Source organism: Oncorhynchus keta, chromosome 34 (genome assembly GCF_023373465.1).
Source record: "Oncorhynchus keta strain PuntledgeMale-10-30-2019 chromosome 34, Oket_V2, whole genome shotgun sequence".
NCBI lineage: Eukaryota > Metazoa > Chordata > Actinopteri > Salmoniformes > Salmonidae > Oncorhynchus > Oncorhynchus keta.
Genome location: NC_068454.1, coordinates 45,186,902 through 45,204,354, shown reverse-complemented (window position 1 = coordinate 45,204,354; position 17,453 = coordinate 45,186,902). Strand labels below are relative to the sequence as shown.

Here is a 17,453-nt window from a genome sequence, read left to right as displayed (position 1 = left end):
TTCCGAGTTTGCAGTTGTTTTGAACGTGCACATACATCCTGCTGGATTGACTGCATGGCCAATGTATAAAAATGTTTTCTGGCCCATGGTGTGGCATGTGAATGTTAATCCTTTTAAGCTTAGAAAAGAGACCTTTAAACCCAGACTTGGGCCACACACCCACTCCACTGAATATCAGGCCAGTGATTGCTTTGCAATGCTTGCAGTTAGCCACTCGTTCCTTCCAAACCACTCATTGCTGAATTTGCGATTTCCAACTTGTTGTGTAATGTTGATGTCCAATGGCCAATGAGCACCAATACGTTTTCTCTATAATTTCTCTACGTATGACTGAAAAGGATTTGCCAGCAGATTGTCAACTTGATTCATGATGACTGCTTTTCTAGCTTGCTAGCTAGGATTTTGAATATAGGATGTTGACATGATCAGTCCAATCAAAACTACAGTGGGAAGTTCCACATCAAAAAGCACAAGAAAGAGGATTTGGACACCCACCATCTCAGATTGTTCGGAAATTGTTTCTGTTATAAACAGATAAGATTAGCATTCTTGCAATGTTATTTTGTTGAAGTATAATTTAATCTTTGGGAAATTAAGCTAAATTATCCCATGCAAATTGGCCTCTTTAAATTATAGCAACTTTTTTCTAAAAGTGTGTCAGACGTGAGGAATCCAAAGAAATGGTAAAAGTCTCCCATGGACCTCCACACCAATCTCACCACAACAATTAGTGTATAGTATCAGTTCTCAATGTCTAACAAGTAGTATGGAGTTTGCGTCTCTGAGTATTGTTTCTTCATTTTATGTAATGTCTTCTCAGTGAATTTGGTGTTTTTCCCCCCTTTTCAGAGAAATTAGTAATGGAAGTTGTTAGGTTTATGTCCTATCCTACATTATGATATTACCACATTCTGACCACTAGATGGTACTGTTCTAGATGATATATTTTTTTATGAATCCCCCCCACCTCAGTGTTTGAGTAAAGGGATAATACACCCAAATTACAAAATGACATTGGTTTCCATACCCTAATGGATAAGGTGTTTAAACACATACAAAAAATGTAACCTTTATTTAACTATGCAAGTCAGTTAAGAAAAAATCGTATTTACAATGACGGCCTACACCGGACAAACCCGGACGATGCTGGGCCAATTGTGCACCGCCTTATGGGACTCCCAATCACGGCCGATTGGAATACAGCCTGGATTCGAACCAGGGTGTCTGTAGTGATGTCTCAAGTACTGAGATGACTTAGACCGCTGCGTCAATCCATGCGTTGGTTTTCTTGTCCACGGTTTCAAATTAGAAAGTTTTAAGCATTTGAAACAGTGTAGAGGAAAACAAAACCAAACCAGGGGTGTTTGTTATACCTTGTGCATACATGGTAAGCAAACCTCTCTCTGTTAAAAAATCACATAAATGTAGGAACACCACAATCTAGTGGTCAACACCTGGTCATATCAGGATGTAGGGGGGAACATAAACCATAACTTCAATTACTAATTTCCCTGAACAGGGTGAAAAAACATAACCAAATTCAGAGAATACATTACATAGGATGAAGAAACAATACTCTGAGCTGCTGCTCCATACTACTTGTCAGACAGAGATAACTGATACTGTATACTCATTGTTGGGGTGGGATTGGAGTGGGGTGCATTGGGTCTGAGGGTTTTTTTGTGTAATTTATTTAGATTCATCACGTCTTACTCATTGTTAGATAAAAAGTTTGGTCCAAATTGGATGTTATGTACTATATTTATTGAACATTATGTGAATAGTACACATAGAAATTACCAATTTGGGTGCAATCAATTAGCTTATCTTATCAGAGATCTACAGTGCCTTGTGAAAGTATTCACCCCCTTGGCATTTTTCCTATTTTGTTGCCTTACAACCTGGAATTAAATAGGTTTGTATCATTTGATTTACACAACATGCTTTGAACACTTTGAAGATGCCAAATATTTTGAATTGTTAAACAAACAGGATATAAGACCAAAAAACTGAACTTGAGTGTGCATAACTATGCACCCCCCAAGTAAATACTTTGTAGAGCCAACTTTTGCAGAAATTACAGCTGAAAGTCTCTTGAGATATGTCTCCATAAGCTTGGCACATCTAGCCACTGGGTTTTTGCCCATTTTTCAAGGCAAAACTGTTCCAGCTCCTTCAAGTTGGATGGGTTCTGCTGGTGTAGAGCAATCTTTAAGTCATACCACAGATTCTCAATTGGATTTAGGTCTGGGCTTTGACTAGGCCTTTCCAAGACATTTAAATGTTTCCCCTTAAACCACTCAAGTGTTGCTTTAGCAGTATGCTTAGGGTCATTGTCCTGGTGGAAGGTGAAGCTACGTTCCAGTCTCAAATCTCTGGAAGACAAACAGGTTTCCCTCAACAATTTCCCTGTATTTCCCAGTCCCTGCCAATGAAAAACATCCCCACAGCATGATGCTGCCACCACCATGCTTCACCGTGGGGATGAGGTTCTCAGAGTGATGAGAGGTGTTGGGTTTGCGCCAGACATTTTCCTTGATGGCCAAAAAGCTACATTTTAGTCTCATCAGAGTATCTTCTTCCATATGTTTGGGGAGTCTCCCAAATGCCTTTTGGTGAACACCAAACGTTTTTCTTTAAGCAATGTTTTTTTCTGGCCGCTCTTTCGTAAAGCCCAGCTCTGTGGAGTGTACGGCTTAAAGTGGTCCTATGGACAGATACTCCAGTCTCCGCTGTGGAGCTTTGCAGCTCCTTCGGGGTTATCTTTGGTCTCTTTGTTGCCTCTCTGATTAATGCCCTCCTTGCCTGGTCCGTGAGTTTTGGTGGGTGGCTCTCTTTTGGCAGGTTTGTTGTGGTGCCATATTCTTTCCATTTTTTAATAAAGGATTTAATGGTGCTCCGTGGGATGTTCAAAGTTTCAGATATTTTTTTATAACCCAACCCTGATCTGTACTTCTCCACAACTTTGTCCCTGACCTGTTTGGAGAGCTCATTGGTCTTCATGCTGCCTCTTGCTTGGTGGTTCCACTTGCTTAGTGGTGTTGCAGACTCGGGGGTCTTTCAGATCATACTGAGATCTTGTGACAGATCATGTGACACTTAGATTGCACACAGGTGGGCTTTATTTGATTAATTATGCTACTTCTGGAGGTAATTGGTTGCACCAGATCTTATTTAGGGGTTTCATAGCAAAGGGGGTGAATACATATGCACGCACCATTTTTCCGTTTGATATTTTTTGGATTTCACTTCAACAATTCAGACTATTTTGTGTATGTCCATTACATGAAATCCAAATCAAATAAATTTAAATTGCAGTGTAATTACATTTCTACAAAATGTTGCAGGAATGCTAATCTTATATTATTCTAACAATATAAATCATTTTGGAACAATCCGAGATTGTGGGTGTCGTGGATTGCTGAAATGACATGGAACAACCCATACGCCAAAATTGGTATTTTCAGAGAAAACAACAAAGTTATTTGATTGAAAACACAACATTTTTAACATGCTTTACTTTTGTTCGAGCGTAGATGGATGTGATTCAACTGTTAAATTGTGTTTTATCAAAATGTACACACAATGTAATAGGGACATCAAAGGTAGGCCTTATCATTGGAATGCGAACTACAATGCCCGTTTGACCACAAATTAGGCTACTTCTTCTTTCACCTTGAACTTGACATTTACAGACAAGTCTAAGATTGGTGTAAACAATGCTGCGCTAAAAAATATAATTATAGTACAAACGCACCATGCAGTGAAAAACCGCGGAACTCTTTAGGACCCAGAAGGATTCCCCTTTGTCAGAATATGTGGGACACTGGTCTCTCCCACAATTTCTCTCTGTAACAAGCAGAGAGCCGCGCATCAGCTGTTCACGCCTTGGCAGTCGTGGTGGACCAAGGAAACTGGGAAAAGTTTTGAATTTATTTGGCCAGAAATCTTGTAGCCTTTCAACTTGGTCACTACCAAAACAAAGATGAAAATGAGGTATTTTGCATTAATTTAGGTTCTTGGGGGATGTATAGAAATCCAATAGCATTCTTAATTTAACGCACAATGTGCTACCTCGTTGCAGGTGTTCCTCATGGTTGGAGACACTAGTTTGCTCTGTCCTGGTTCTTCTGACCCCCGCAGCATCGCAATGGCCAGGTAAGCGCAACATTTCGAAAAACATGGATACTTAACTGTTTAACGTTACAAGTTGTAGACATCAAGACATCTTTAGCTCTCGAACCGTTATAATGTAAATAAACTTATGTACACCTTGGTTATGTAGAGACACTACTTATAAAACGGCGAAATGTTGAAATATAATACACTTAGGCCTAAATTCATGGTTTTACATTGTGAAGTTGTAACGTTGCTTTCAATGATAACACTATTGGAAGGATGACACAGGCTAATGCAAAGTGGGAGATGTCTGCCATTACAGTATGTATGGTAAATTAATTACGTTTTGTACAGCTAATTGGGAAACGTTGTTTCCTAAAGAAACTGTGCTATAATATTACCAGTTTCAGCTATTGGAAACATTGCCTGTGTCTGGGATGCGCATGTCATGTTTCTGAGTGTGGACTGTGGGTTACTTTCTTTGTCAAGATTTATTGTATATCGCTATCTTACATCAGTGGAGAAAATAGTTGTAGGTGTCAGCCTACTTATTCATAAACAACCTTAAGGTCTATGTTTGATTTCATTTGACCATCCCTGCACTTTTTTTTGTCCTTCAGGAAAATGTGTTCAGTTTGTGTAAATTTACTTTCAATGATTTCTATATTTCATTTCATATGCTCTTAGGCAAACATAATGGTCAAAGTAATGATGTAATTTGTTTCTATTGCTATTTTGTGAATTATGTTGAACCGCTTTAAACTTTTTAGTAGAGTCTGTGTTAGTTGCACAGTGAAAGTGTTAACTAACATTGTCCCATGTTGTCTGAATAATCAAGCTGTAATACACAATTAATTGGTATATGCATCCTGACACTTTGGAGTGCAAAATCATGTAAATGTTCCTTACAAACCGAAATGTTGAATAAAATTACAATTGAACTTTACCGCTTATATGTGCAGTTTGTCCTTTAACCACTTTAAATTTTGGACAAAATATCCACAGGAAAGTCTTGTTTAGCTGACTATATAGAGAGCAGGTAGGTTTGCCACTGCCAGCTGAATGCAAGCAAAGTTGGGTCTGTGGTTTGGTTACGCTTGGCTATTGTTTACATATTGTGCTCGTGTTTACACAGTGTGTGTCAGTAAATTGAAAATACAAGCAGACAGAACCATATACCTATCGGCTCTCTAAAAATTTGAGTAAACAATCTCCTGTGGATATTTTTGTCTTAAAGTGGCAGACGAACAAACTGCACACACAACTGGTAGAGTACGTTTAAATGTAATGTCTTTTTATTCAACATTCTGGCTTGTAAGGAACATTTACACAATTTGATTAATCACACAAAGAACCATGGATAGCATGGTATCACCAGCTAACACTATGTGTTGGGTGATTGACATCACACACCCAATAAAAATGTAGTTAATGACTTAAATGTAATGTAAATGTAGTTGTCATTGAGACCTATTGAATGTCAATAATTGGGTCAGACTGCAAAGAAGCCAATACCATTCATCTGAACTTCCACTTTGACATGCACAGAATGGCTTTGGTCTGTTGACAGGGGCTTTCCCAAGTCCAAAGTCTAACCTCAGAACTCAAATTCCTTTAGCTTTTTGTCCAGTGTTGCTTCTTATCTATCCGGAGATTGGGATGGGTACTCTTGAGTGTGCTAAAGACCTGCAGGGCACACTAGTCTTGAGAAAGTAGAATTTTAGAATGGGACACACCTATTCTGATACTAAATTATTCATCTCTGAACCTCACTGCGGCCCTATATTTAATTTAGTCAAAGTTCTGTCCATTGGATTGTGCAGCTGTCAGATGGAGAGCAGGGAGGAAATTGAGAAGTCTACATGAATATTTGATTGATGGCCATCGCTGTGGTTGCCTTCACATTAACTTAACAGCACAGTCATGCCAAAGACTCTAAAAATGGACCTGATGCCTCTACTTGGCAGCACATACTCCAGAAACACTCACATTCCAGTTGAACGTACAATGTTACTGACAATGTCTTTGAGTTTCCAGTGCCGTGATGGAGGAAAGTTGGATGAATCCTGTACGTCTTTGTCTCTGTTTGGAAATGATAGCGTTAAATGGGCATGTCTCCTAGGTTGGGACATGAGGAATGAGGAATCCCCTTTGTCATGTGATGCTTTCTCTGCTCCCGGTGTGGCTATACCTGCAGGCTGTGTTGAAGCAGAGGAGGACAACAGCTGTAAGGGGATACCCTGCCAGCACATTTAATGAATGAATTTGATGATGCATTAAAAAAATCACTGCAAATAGGGCTTCCACCTGTCATATGCAGGGGGTCAGAGCCATTGAGGTAAACAAAATCCTCCTCGGTAGAAGCATCGGTAATAATTAAACCTTAAAAGCCACAGTCTGGAATTTGATAGCGTCAAGAAAGTATTATGACACTCCAAGAGTCCGTTAAAACTCATCGTAAAATGACCTTGAAACATTTGACATGTTTTTGAAACCGTGAAACTGCTCTGTGGACTTTCGAAGACATGTTGGGATGGTCAGTCTCAGGTTATCTGATAGCTGATACCACCTTTTTGAAGTTATACAACTCAAGTCCGTTCCTGAACTGCAGCTATAAATACTGATATAATAAGGGTTGACTTGAGAGAAAGGGTGGTCCTGTGGTTAGAATTAGGCTCCTAACATCTGTTGACATGTCCAATATAGTTGTGGCCTTTGCCACTTCAGCTGCCACAACATATTCTCCACACCCCTGGGTTGTGTTCATTAGAAAAAAATGTTCTTTAACAAAAGCTAGGGCTGGCAGGTAATGTTTTTGTCAACTTTATATTAATGTCAACAAAGTTTAAAGTAACCCTGGTTTACATCTAACAGCCTATTTATAAAAGAGACGAGAGGAAGTAAAACTAGCCATTTTTAGAATTCTGTGTTGTGGCATGTACAGCTGACTGAAGACTGGATGGCCAGGCATTCAAAAATATGAGTGCGGTCTTCACAAAGTTGTTTCAGCACGGTGTTGTGGCAAACAAGTCTTCGGTCTCAAAAACCCAACCGTAGGCAACAGGGTCTGGTTTCAACGACTGACTCTTTTGTCAACTCTGGTTAGTGTGAAAAATTGTTCAGGGGTGGGTTCTCTACATACAGACAGCTCTCCCAACAAATCACAAGGCAGATTTTTTGGGCTTATGTATTATGTACTATATTTATTGAATATTATGTGAATATTTTAATTAAAAAATTACCAATTTGGGTGCAATCAATTCGCTTAATTTATCAGATATCTACAGTGCCTTGTGAAAGTATTCACCCCATTGGCATTTTTTCCTATTTTGTTGCCTTACAACCTGGAATTAAAATGTTTTTTTGGGGGGGGGTTTGTATAATTTGATTTACACAACATGCCTACCACTTTGATGCAAAGTGATGCATATTTTTTTTTTATTGTGAAACAAACAAGAAATAAGACAAACTTAACTTGTGTGCATAACTATTCACCCCACCAAGTAAATTCTTTGTAGAGCCACCTTTTACAGAAATTACAGCTGTAAGTCTCTTGGTATGTCGCTATAAGCTTGGCACATCTAGTCACTGGGATGTTTGCCCATTTTTCAAGGCAAATCTGTTCCAGCTCCTTCAAGTTGGATGGGTTCCGCTGGTGTAGAGCGATCTTTAAGTCATACCACAGATTCTCAATTGGATTGAGGTCTGGGCGTTGACTAGGCCATTCCAAGAAATTTAAATGTTTCCCCTTAAACCACTCGTGGTGCTTTAGCAGTATGCTTAAGGTCATTGTCCTGTTGGAAGGTGAACCTCCATCCCAGTCTCAAATCTCTGGAAGACAAACAGGTTTGTCTTTATTTCCCTATATTTAGTGCCATCCATCATTCATTCAATTCTGACCAGTTTCCCAGTCCCTGCCACCATGCTGTTCTCAGGGTGATGAGAGGTGTTGGGTTTAAGCCAGACATAGCATTTTCCTTGATGGCCAAAAAGCTCAATTTTAGTCTAATCTAACCAGAGTACCTTCTTCCATATGTTTGGGGAGTCTCCCATGTGCCTTTTGGCAAACACCAAACATGTTTGCTTATTTGTTTTCTTCAGGCATTGGCTATTTTCTTGCCACTCTTCTGTAACGCCCAGCTCTGTGGAGTGTACGGCTTAAAGTGGTCCTATGGACAGATACTCCAGTCTCCGCTGTGGAGCTTTGCAGCTCCTTCAGGGTTATCGTTGGTCTCTTTGTTGCCTCTCTGATTAATGCGCTCCTTGCCTGGTCTGTGAGTTTTGGTGGGTGGCCCTCTCTTGGCAGGTTTGTTGTGGTGCCATATTCTTTCAATAAAAAAAATGATTTAATGGCGCTCCATGAGATGAGGAGTTTTTTTTTTTAGAACCCATCCCTGATCTGTACTTCTCCACAAATGTGTCCCTGACCTGTTTGGAGAGCTCCGTGGTTTTCATGGTGCCGCTTGCTTAGTGGTGTTGCAGAATCTGGGGTCGTTCAGAACAGGTGTGTGTTTTTACTGAGATCATAATAATCATTAATTATGTGACTTCTGAAGATAATTGGTTGCACCAGATCTAATTTAGGGACTTTATAGCAAAGGGGGTGAATACATATGCACGTACCACTTTTCTGTTTACTTTTTTGGTCTTTTGAAACAAGTATTTTTTAAAATTATTTTATTACTATTTTGTGTATGTCCATTACATGAAATTCAAATAAAAATACATTTAAATTACAGGTTGTAATGCAACCATATAGGAAAAACACTAAGGGGATCAATACTTTTGCAAGCCACTGTACATGACCAAAAGTATGTGGACTACCCTTCAAACATCTCATACCAAAATCCTGGGCATTAATAAGGAGTTGGTCCCCCCCTTTGTTGCTATAACAGCTTGCACTGTTCTGAGAAGGCTTTCCTCTAGATGTTGGAACTAGGGTTGCACGTTTTGGGGAATATTCAGAGGTGGAAACTTTCTGCTGCAATTAAATCAAATCAAATTTGATTTGTCACATACACATGGTTAGCAGATGTTAGTGCGAGTGTAGCAAAATGCTTGAATTAACAGGAATATATGGGAATTAACAGGAATATATGGGTATTAACTGAAATATATGCAAATGAATATTAATACCATTTAAATGTATTGTTTTTTGCATTGGATATATTTACCATATCATATGGAAACAAACATTTTACCTTTATCATAAGTAAACATAATTGCAAATGATGAAATCCTTCCAATAGAAATAAAAACAACTATTTAGTTACGAATTGAACTTTAATTGAGTTGACTCTTCACAAGGTATGATTTCCCTGATCAACAAAAGCAAGGGAATATTGAATCATCCCCAATGATCTATCGTATCTCACAAAAACGTTTTAAACATAAAATATAATCTATAAAATGATAGTCTGGAAACTAAAGCTTTGGTTGTCTTCCTCTCAGACTTCCATATCTTCTACCTGGATCTCCTCAAAGTCCACCTCTCTTGAACATCAGACTCTGTGGCCTCATCTTCACTGTCACTTTCCAACCTTGTTGAGGATGGCTCGATGTCAGGCTCAAAAAGCCTCAAATTTGCGTGGTTGGCCACCAATCTTTCAACACTTGGCCTGCCTGTTCCGTGCTTTGGTGTGTGTCTTCCCAAACAAGGACCAGTTGCGCTCTGAGCCGTCTGATGTTGGTGGGATTTGGAGGATGATGGAGGCAACTGGAAAGAGCCTCAGATCCACAAAGTCCTTTCCACCAGGTGGCTGATGAGATATGTTGGCACGACTGCCATGTTGCATCTCTTCACGCTTTTTGATGTATTTCAGAACTGCAGTTTCCTCTGCTTGGCGCAAGAGTGAAGTGGGCAGGGCAGTACGGATTTCTTCTCTTACATCTGCAAGCAGAGTGAACATCAGACAGGATGGCATTGTCCCCATTAATCCGTGCAATGACTACTGCTATAGTTTTCAGGAGTTTCAGGCTGCTTACCACTCTCACACTCTCATCCAGGAGGATCCTCTTGATGAGGCTGTCCATATCGGCAGGCTGAGATATGGCCATTTTCTGGAGAGACTCCTTCCCCCTCCAGGAGACTGTGAAACAGGATGACAATTCCACCCCAACAGGTGTTGCTGGGCAGCTTCAATGTACTGCTATAACTTGATGACCCTTCACATATCTAACCATTTCATAGGCTCTCTTGTAGAGTGTATCCATTGTTTTCAGTGCCATGATGTCCTTGAGGAGTAGATTCAGTGCATGAGAGCACAGCAAATGGGTGTGATGTGAGGGTAGGACTGCTCCACTTTAGACCAAGCAGCCTTCATGTTCGCAGCATTGTCTGTCTCCAGTGCAAATACCTTTGGTGGTCCAAGGTAATTGATGATTTCCTTCAGCTCATCTGCAATTTAGAGACCGGTATGTATGTTGTCCCTTGTGTCTGTGCTATTGTAGAATACTGGTTGAGGGGTGGAGATGTAGTTAATTATTCCTTGCCCACGAATATTCGACCACCCATCAGAGATGATTGCAATACAGTCTGCTTTCTCTGATTTGCTTGACCTTCACTTTAACTCTGAACTCTCCATCCAGCAAATGAGTAGATAAAGCATGTCTGGTTGGAGGGGTATATGCTGGGCGAAGAACATTCAGAAATCTCTTCCAATACACATTGCCTGTGAGCATCAGAGGTGAACCAGTTGCATGAACCAGTTGCTCGAGCAAGACATTCCTCCATTGAGTCAAAAAAAAACTTCTGATTCCAGGAGGACCATGACCTGTTGGGATCGATCGGGTGTCTAATTCATCAATTTCACCTCGAATAGAGGGACTTTTGTCAGATGTTATGAGCGCTGAGGGAATGCACTTAGTCAGATGATTCAGCATCTTTGTTGCTTTCTTCATATATGATTTGGCAGAGTATTTGCAAATTTACACAGTTTTTCCTTCTACATTAGCCGCAGTGAAAGGTCTCCACACATCAGATAGTGCCCGTGGCATTTTCCTGTAAAGATTAGAATAAATACAATTTGTTAAAATAAACCCAAATACAATTCCATGTACAGATACATTGTTAAGCAGTTATATTAAACAACTCATTTTGTTAAATGCATGTTTTAAAATTAAAGTTTACATACAGTGGGGCAAAAAAGTATTTAGTCAGCCACCAATTGCGGCTCCCACTTAAAAAGATGAGAGGCCTGTAATTTTCATCATAGGTACACTTCAACTATGACAGACAAATTGAGGAAAAAAAAACAGAAAATCACATTGTAGAATTTTTAATGAATTTATTTGCAAATGATGGTGGAAAATAAGTATTTGGTCAATAACAAAAGTTTATCTCAATACTTTGTTATATACCCTTTGTTGGCAATGGCAGAGGTCAAACGCTTTCTGTAAGTCTTCAAGGTTTTCACACACTGTTGCTGGTATTTTGCCCCATTCCTCCATGCAGATCTCCTCTAGAGCAGTGATGTTTTGGGGCTGTTGCTGGGCAATACGGACTTTCAACTCCCTCCAAAGATTTTCTATGGGGTTGAGCTCTGGAGACTGGCTAGGCCACTCCACGACTCCTTCGTTGCCCGAGCGGTGTGTTTGGGATCATTGTCATGCTGAAAGACCCAGCCACGTTTCATATTCAATGCCCTTGCTGATGCTGATGGAAGGAGGTTTTCACTCAAAATCTCACGATACATGGCCCCATTCATTCTTTCCTTTACACAGATCAGTTGTCCTGGTCCCTTTGCAGAAAAAACAGCCCCAAAACATGATGCTTCACAGTAGGTATGGTGTTCTTTGGATGCAACTCGGCATTCTTTGTCCTCCAAAAAGTTATATTTTGGTTTCATCTGACCAAATGACATTCTCCCATTCTCCCAATTTTCTTCTGGATCATCCAAATGCTCTCTAGCAAACTTCAGTCGGACCTGGACATGTGTGGCACTGCAGGATTTGAGTCCCTGGCGTCTTACTGATTTTTATTTATTTTTACCTTTATTTAACCAGGCAAGTGAGTTAAGAACAAATTCTTATTTTCAATGACGGCCTGGGAACAGTGGGTTAACTGCCAGTTCAGGAGCAGAACGACAGATTTGTACCTTGTCAGCTGGGGGGTTTGAACTCACAACCTTCCGGTTACTAGTCCAACGCTCTAACCACTAGGCTACCCTGCCGCCCCATAATTGATGGTAGGCTTTGTTACTTTGGTCCCAGCTCTTTGCAGGTCATTCACTAGGTCCCCCCGTGTGGTTCTGGGATTTTTGCTCACCGTTCTTGTGATCATTTTGACCCCACTGGGTGAGATCTTGCGTGCAGCCCCAGATCGAGGGAGATTATCAGTGGTCTTGTATGTCTTCCATTTCCTAATAATTGCTCCCACAGTTGATTTCTTCAAACCAAGCTCTGCTTACCTATTGCAGATTCAGTCTTCCCAGCCTGGTGCAGGTCTACAATTGTTTCTGGTGTCCTTTGACAGCTCTTTGGTCTTGGCCATAGTGGAGTTTGGAGTGTAACTGTTTGAGGTTGTGGACAGGTCTTTTATACTGATAACAAGTTCAAACAGGTGCCATTAATACAGGTAATGAATGGACGACAGAGTGTTCCTGTGGCGGGACCAAATCAGCGGAAATTTTAGAGCGCCACCTATAGTTTTTAAAAAATTTTTTATTATTATTATTATTATATTTATATTATAGTTTTTGATAAAACTCAAACTTTCATTAAAACACACATGCAAGGTACTGAATTAAAGCTACACTCGTTGTGAATCTAGCCACCAAGTCAGATTTGTAAAATACTTTTCGGCGAAAGCATGAGAAGCTATTATCTGATAGCATGCACCCCTAAATACCGCAACGTTTTTGCGGTAGCCGGCGCTACCCAAAACGCAGAAATAAAATATAAAACATTCATTACCTTTGACTAGCTTCTTTGTTGGCACTCCTATATGTCCCATAAACATCACAATTGGGTCTTTTTCCGATTAAACTCATTGTATAGCCAAAATGTCATTTGCTGGAAGCCGGTCTGATCCAGGAAAATGCACTTTTCCAAGACGCAACGTCACTTTTTAAAATTACAAAAGTTGCCTATAAACTTTTACAAATCACTTCAAACTACTTTTCTAACCTCTTAGGCCGCCCCATCCCGCATGCGGGATCGTGACTACAGCCTCAAGCTCATTACCATAACGCAACATTAGCGATTTCTAAAAATTGCAAATAAATGAAATAAATATGCCTGCCCTCAAGCTTATCATTTTCTTAACAATCCTGTCGTCTCAGATTTTCAAAATATGCTTTAGAACCAGAGAAAATCAATAATTTGTGTAAGAGTGGTGATAGCTAGCTTAGCATTTAGCGTTAGCATTTAGCACGCAACATTCACAAAATAGCAAAGGGATCAAATATAATAATTTACCAATGAGGAGACTCTCAGTTACATAGATGTCCAGTTTTTCCTGAAAGATGCTTGTGTAGGACACAACGTTCCGTTTTGTTACTATGCATTTGGCTACCGAAACTAACCGAAAATTCAGTCACCTAAACGTAACTTTTTTCCGAATTAACTCCATAATATCGACTGAAACATGGAAAACGTTGTTTGAATCAATCCTCAAGGTGTTTTGTCATATATCTCTTCATTGAAATGCCGTCCCTGGAAGCCTGCATTCTTCTCTGATTCGGATGGAAAAATACTGGTACCTGACTTTTGCGCACCAAACACCGTGTTGGTAATTGTAGGCTCTTATGGTCAATCTTCCAATGATATGCCTACAAATACGTCACAATGCTGCAGACACCTGGGGGAAAATGGAAGTGTCCGTTCATTCCTGTCATATAAGGCGATCATGGAAAACGTGCCTCCAGAAATCCTGTTGATTTCCTGGTCACTCAAACATCTTGGTTTTGCCTGTAGATTTTGTTCTATGGCACTCACAGTGAAAATCTTTGCAGTTCTGGAAACGTAAACTTCTTTCCAAAACTATCAATTCCAAGCATAGTCGAATCTTTTCGTGACAAAATATTGCTTTTCTTTTTATCCAAAATGAAATACTGCCCCTATAGGACTAACAGGCTAAACCAACTTAGGTATTAATAAACGTTAATAATCTATAAAATTGATCACGGGGCGATCTGTATTCGATAGCAGCAAGTCTTGAAATCATCCTCCATGTTTTCCATTTTCACAACATCCTGTGGTGAGCCTAAAACAGGAAGGGCCTACACGTCATCAAACCAAGGATAAAGCAAACTTTAAATGCCAGTACTGGCGACATCGTGTGGAAGCTGTAGGCGTTTACAGGGGATCCTCATTTATTTTCTTTCGCCTTAGACAATACATTGAATGGCGGATTAATATTTTTTTTGTGTTTTTGGTGATCAGTTTGACCAGGGATTTTTACTCCTAAACACGTTCTGTAATAGCCACCGACACGATTTAACCAGTTTTAGAGACTTCAGAATGTTTTCTATACACACATACTTATCATATGCATATACTATATTCCTGGCATGAGTAGCAGGACTTTGAAATGTTGCGCGATTTTTAACAAAAAGCTGCGAGAGGCTGCAAAAATTTGCATCATCCTTAACAGGTTAAAGAAGAAGTTACAGGTCTGTGAGAGCCAGAAATCTTGCTTGTTTGTAGGGGACCAAATACTTATTTTCCACCATAATTTGCAAATACATTCATTAAAAATCCTACAATGTGATTTTCTGGATTATTTTCCACATTTTGTCTGTCATTGTTGAAGTGTACCTATGATGAAAATTACAGGCCTCTCTCATCTTTTTAAGTGGGAGAACTTGCACAATTGGTGGCTGACTAAATACTTTTTTGCCCCACTGTACACCTTAGCCAAATACATTTAAACTCAGTTTTTCACAATTACTGACATTTAATCCGAGTAAATATGCCATGTCTTAGGTCAGTTAGGATCACCACTTTATTTTAAGAATGGGAAATGTCAGAATAATAGTAGAGAATTTCATCACATTCCCAGTGGGTCAGAAGTTTACATACACTCAATTAGTATTTGGTAGCATTGCCTTTTAAATGGTTTAACTTGGGTCAAATGTTTCAGGTAGCCTTCTACAAAATTCCCACAAGTGTGAAGAGCCTGCTGGCAAACGTAGTAAAGTGCTGTTTGAATGAATGCTTACGAGCCTGCTGCTGCTTACCACCACTCTGTCAGACTGCTCTATCAAATCATAGACTTAATTATAATATAATAACACACAGAAATACGAACCTTAGGTCATTAATATGGTCAAATCCGGAAACTATCATTTTGAAAACAAAATGTTTATTCTTTCAGTGAAATACGGAACCTTTTCGTATTTTATAACGGGTGGCATCCATAAGTCTAAACATTGCACAACCTTCAGTGTTATGTCATAATTATGTAAAATTCTGGCAAATTAGTTTGCAACGAGCCAGGCGGCCCAAACTGCTGCATATACCCTGACTCTGTTGCACAGAACGCAAGAGAAGTGACACAATTTCCCTAGTTTAATATTGCCTGCTAACCTGAATTTATTAACTAAATATGCAGGTTTAAAACTATATATACTTCTGTGTATTGATTTTATGAAAGGCATTGATGGTTATGGTACATTCGTTCAACGATTTTGCTTTTTTCGCAAATGCGCTTTTGTTAAATCATCCTGTTTGGCGAAGTTCGCTGTCTTTGTTAGGAAGAAATAGTCTTCACACAGTTTGCAACGAGCCAGGCGGCCCAAACTGCTGCATATACCCTGACTCTGTTGCACAGAACGCAAGAGAAGTGACATAATTTCCCAAGTTAAAAGAAAATCATGTTAGCAGGCAATATTAACTAAATATGCAGGTTTAAAAATATATACTTGTATATTGATTTTAAGAAAGGTGTTTTATGGTTTGGTACACATTGGTGCAACGACAGTGCTTTTTTTCACGAATGTGCTTGTTAAATCACCCGTTTGGCGAAGTAGGCTATGATTCAATGATACATTAACAGGCACCGCATTGATTATATGCAACGCATGGCAAGCTCGATAAACTAGTAATATCATCAACCATGTGTAATTAACTAGTGATTATGTGAAGTGTTTTTTATAAGATATGTTTAATGCTAGCTAGCACCTTGCCTTGGCTCCTTGCTGCACTCGCATAACAGGTAGTCAGCCTGCCACGCAGTCTCCTCGTGGAGTGCATTGTAATCGGCCATGATCTGTGTCCAAAAATGCTGATTACCGATTGTTATGAAAACTTGAAATCGGCCCTATTTAATAACGATTAATCGGTCGACCTCTAGTTGTGTCATTACTGTTGTAGTCTTGATTTTATAACGAACAAATACACAATTAAACCACCAATTGTATTGATCTCTTAGACTGGCTAGCTAAGCATACCTAACATGAACATTTCAATATTGTCAACTAATTAGCGTCACTAAATTGGCCGCAAGATTGTTCTCAGTCGGCCAGCAATCTATCCATCCATAGATTATGTATACACATTCATCATTGTTACCAACACAAACAGAGAGCAAGTTAACTAATTTTAGTAACAATTTTTCCAGACAGGTGGAATAGATGGCTACCAAATTGAGATGATCTTATTTGCTTACGTTAGCTAACGTCAGTCAAAGATAGAAAGAACAAACAAACATGTTTACTCTGCTGAAGGTAGTTCTATTAGTGACTACCATGGCATAGACTAAATTGATTTACAGTGTGTATACCAAAACATAGATTTCAGAGTTCAATACAGTACTGTAACGTTAGTTTGCTAACGAGCCTACCCAGCTAGTCCAGCTAGGCTAGCAAGCTAGCTTATGTTAGGTTACCTTGTTTGCAATTAGCACTGCCAGGCACAGAACACCACACGGGCATGATGACAAACATCAGTGACAAACAAATGTAAAATTTGTTTTATAAAATAATCTTGCTTAGAGAAATTCTGAGATTACTGTGTGTTGGTTGTTTGAAGTAAACAACGCCATTATTCATGTTTGTGGGCACACCCCCTCTACCTAGTGGGCGCTATCAGCATTCGATATGAATGCCAGACTCTTTGGTTCACTATCAGCAGACGAATACACAGGGAGTCGAAACTATACAATTCTACCTGTGAAATGAAAATGTACTAGTTCTAGCTTGTGGTTTGGATAATTGTGATGTTTTATGTTAAAAATGTAATGTTAATATAGTAATGACTATATGCCATGCCAGAGCCAGGGTAAAATTCTCCTTTAAAAAGTTTTAGTCGTAGTTCTGGTCAGTAGTTATGTGGTTGTGGTCAGTAGTTTTGTGCTCAGTAGTTTGCTGGAAATGTTCATGACAAAAATCCCT

The 17,453-nt window shown here is 39.4% G+C and overlaps 1 protein-coding gene across 1 annotated transcript in view; it reads left to right on the top strand.

Moving 5' to 3' along the window:
• The first annotated feature begins 3,822 nt into the window (after positions 1–3,822).
• LOC118367197 (collagen alpha-1(XVIII) chain-like) overlaps positions 3,823–17,453 on the top strand; it is a 175,966-nt gene continuing 162,335 nt past the window's right edge. The window contains exons 1-2 of the mRNA XM_052493944.1: positions 3,823–3,996; positions 4,085–4,158. Coding sequence (XP_052349904.1) covers positions 3,986–3,996; positions 4,085–4,158 — 85 coding nt within the window. The 5' untranslated portion in view covers positions 3,823–3,985. The remainder of the gene's footprint in view (positions 3,997–4,084; positions 4,159–17,453) is intronic.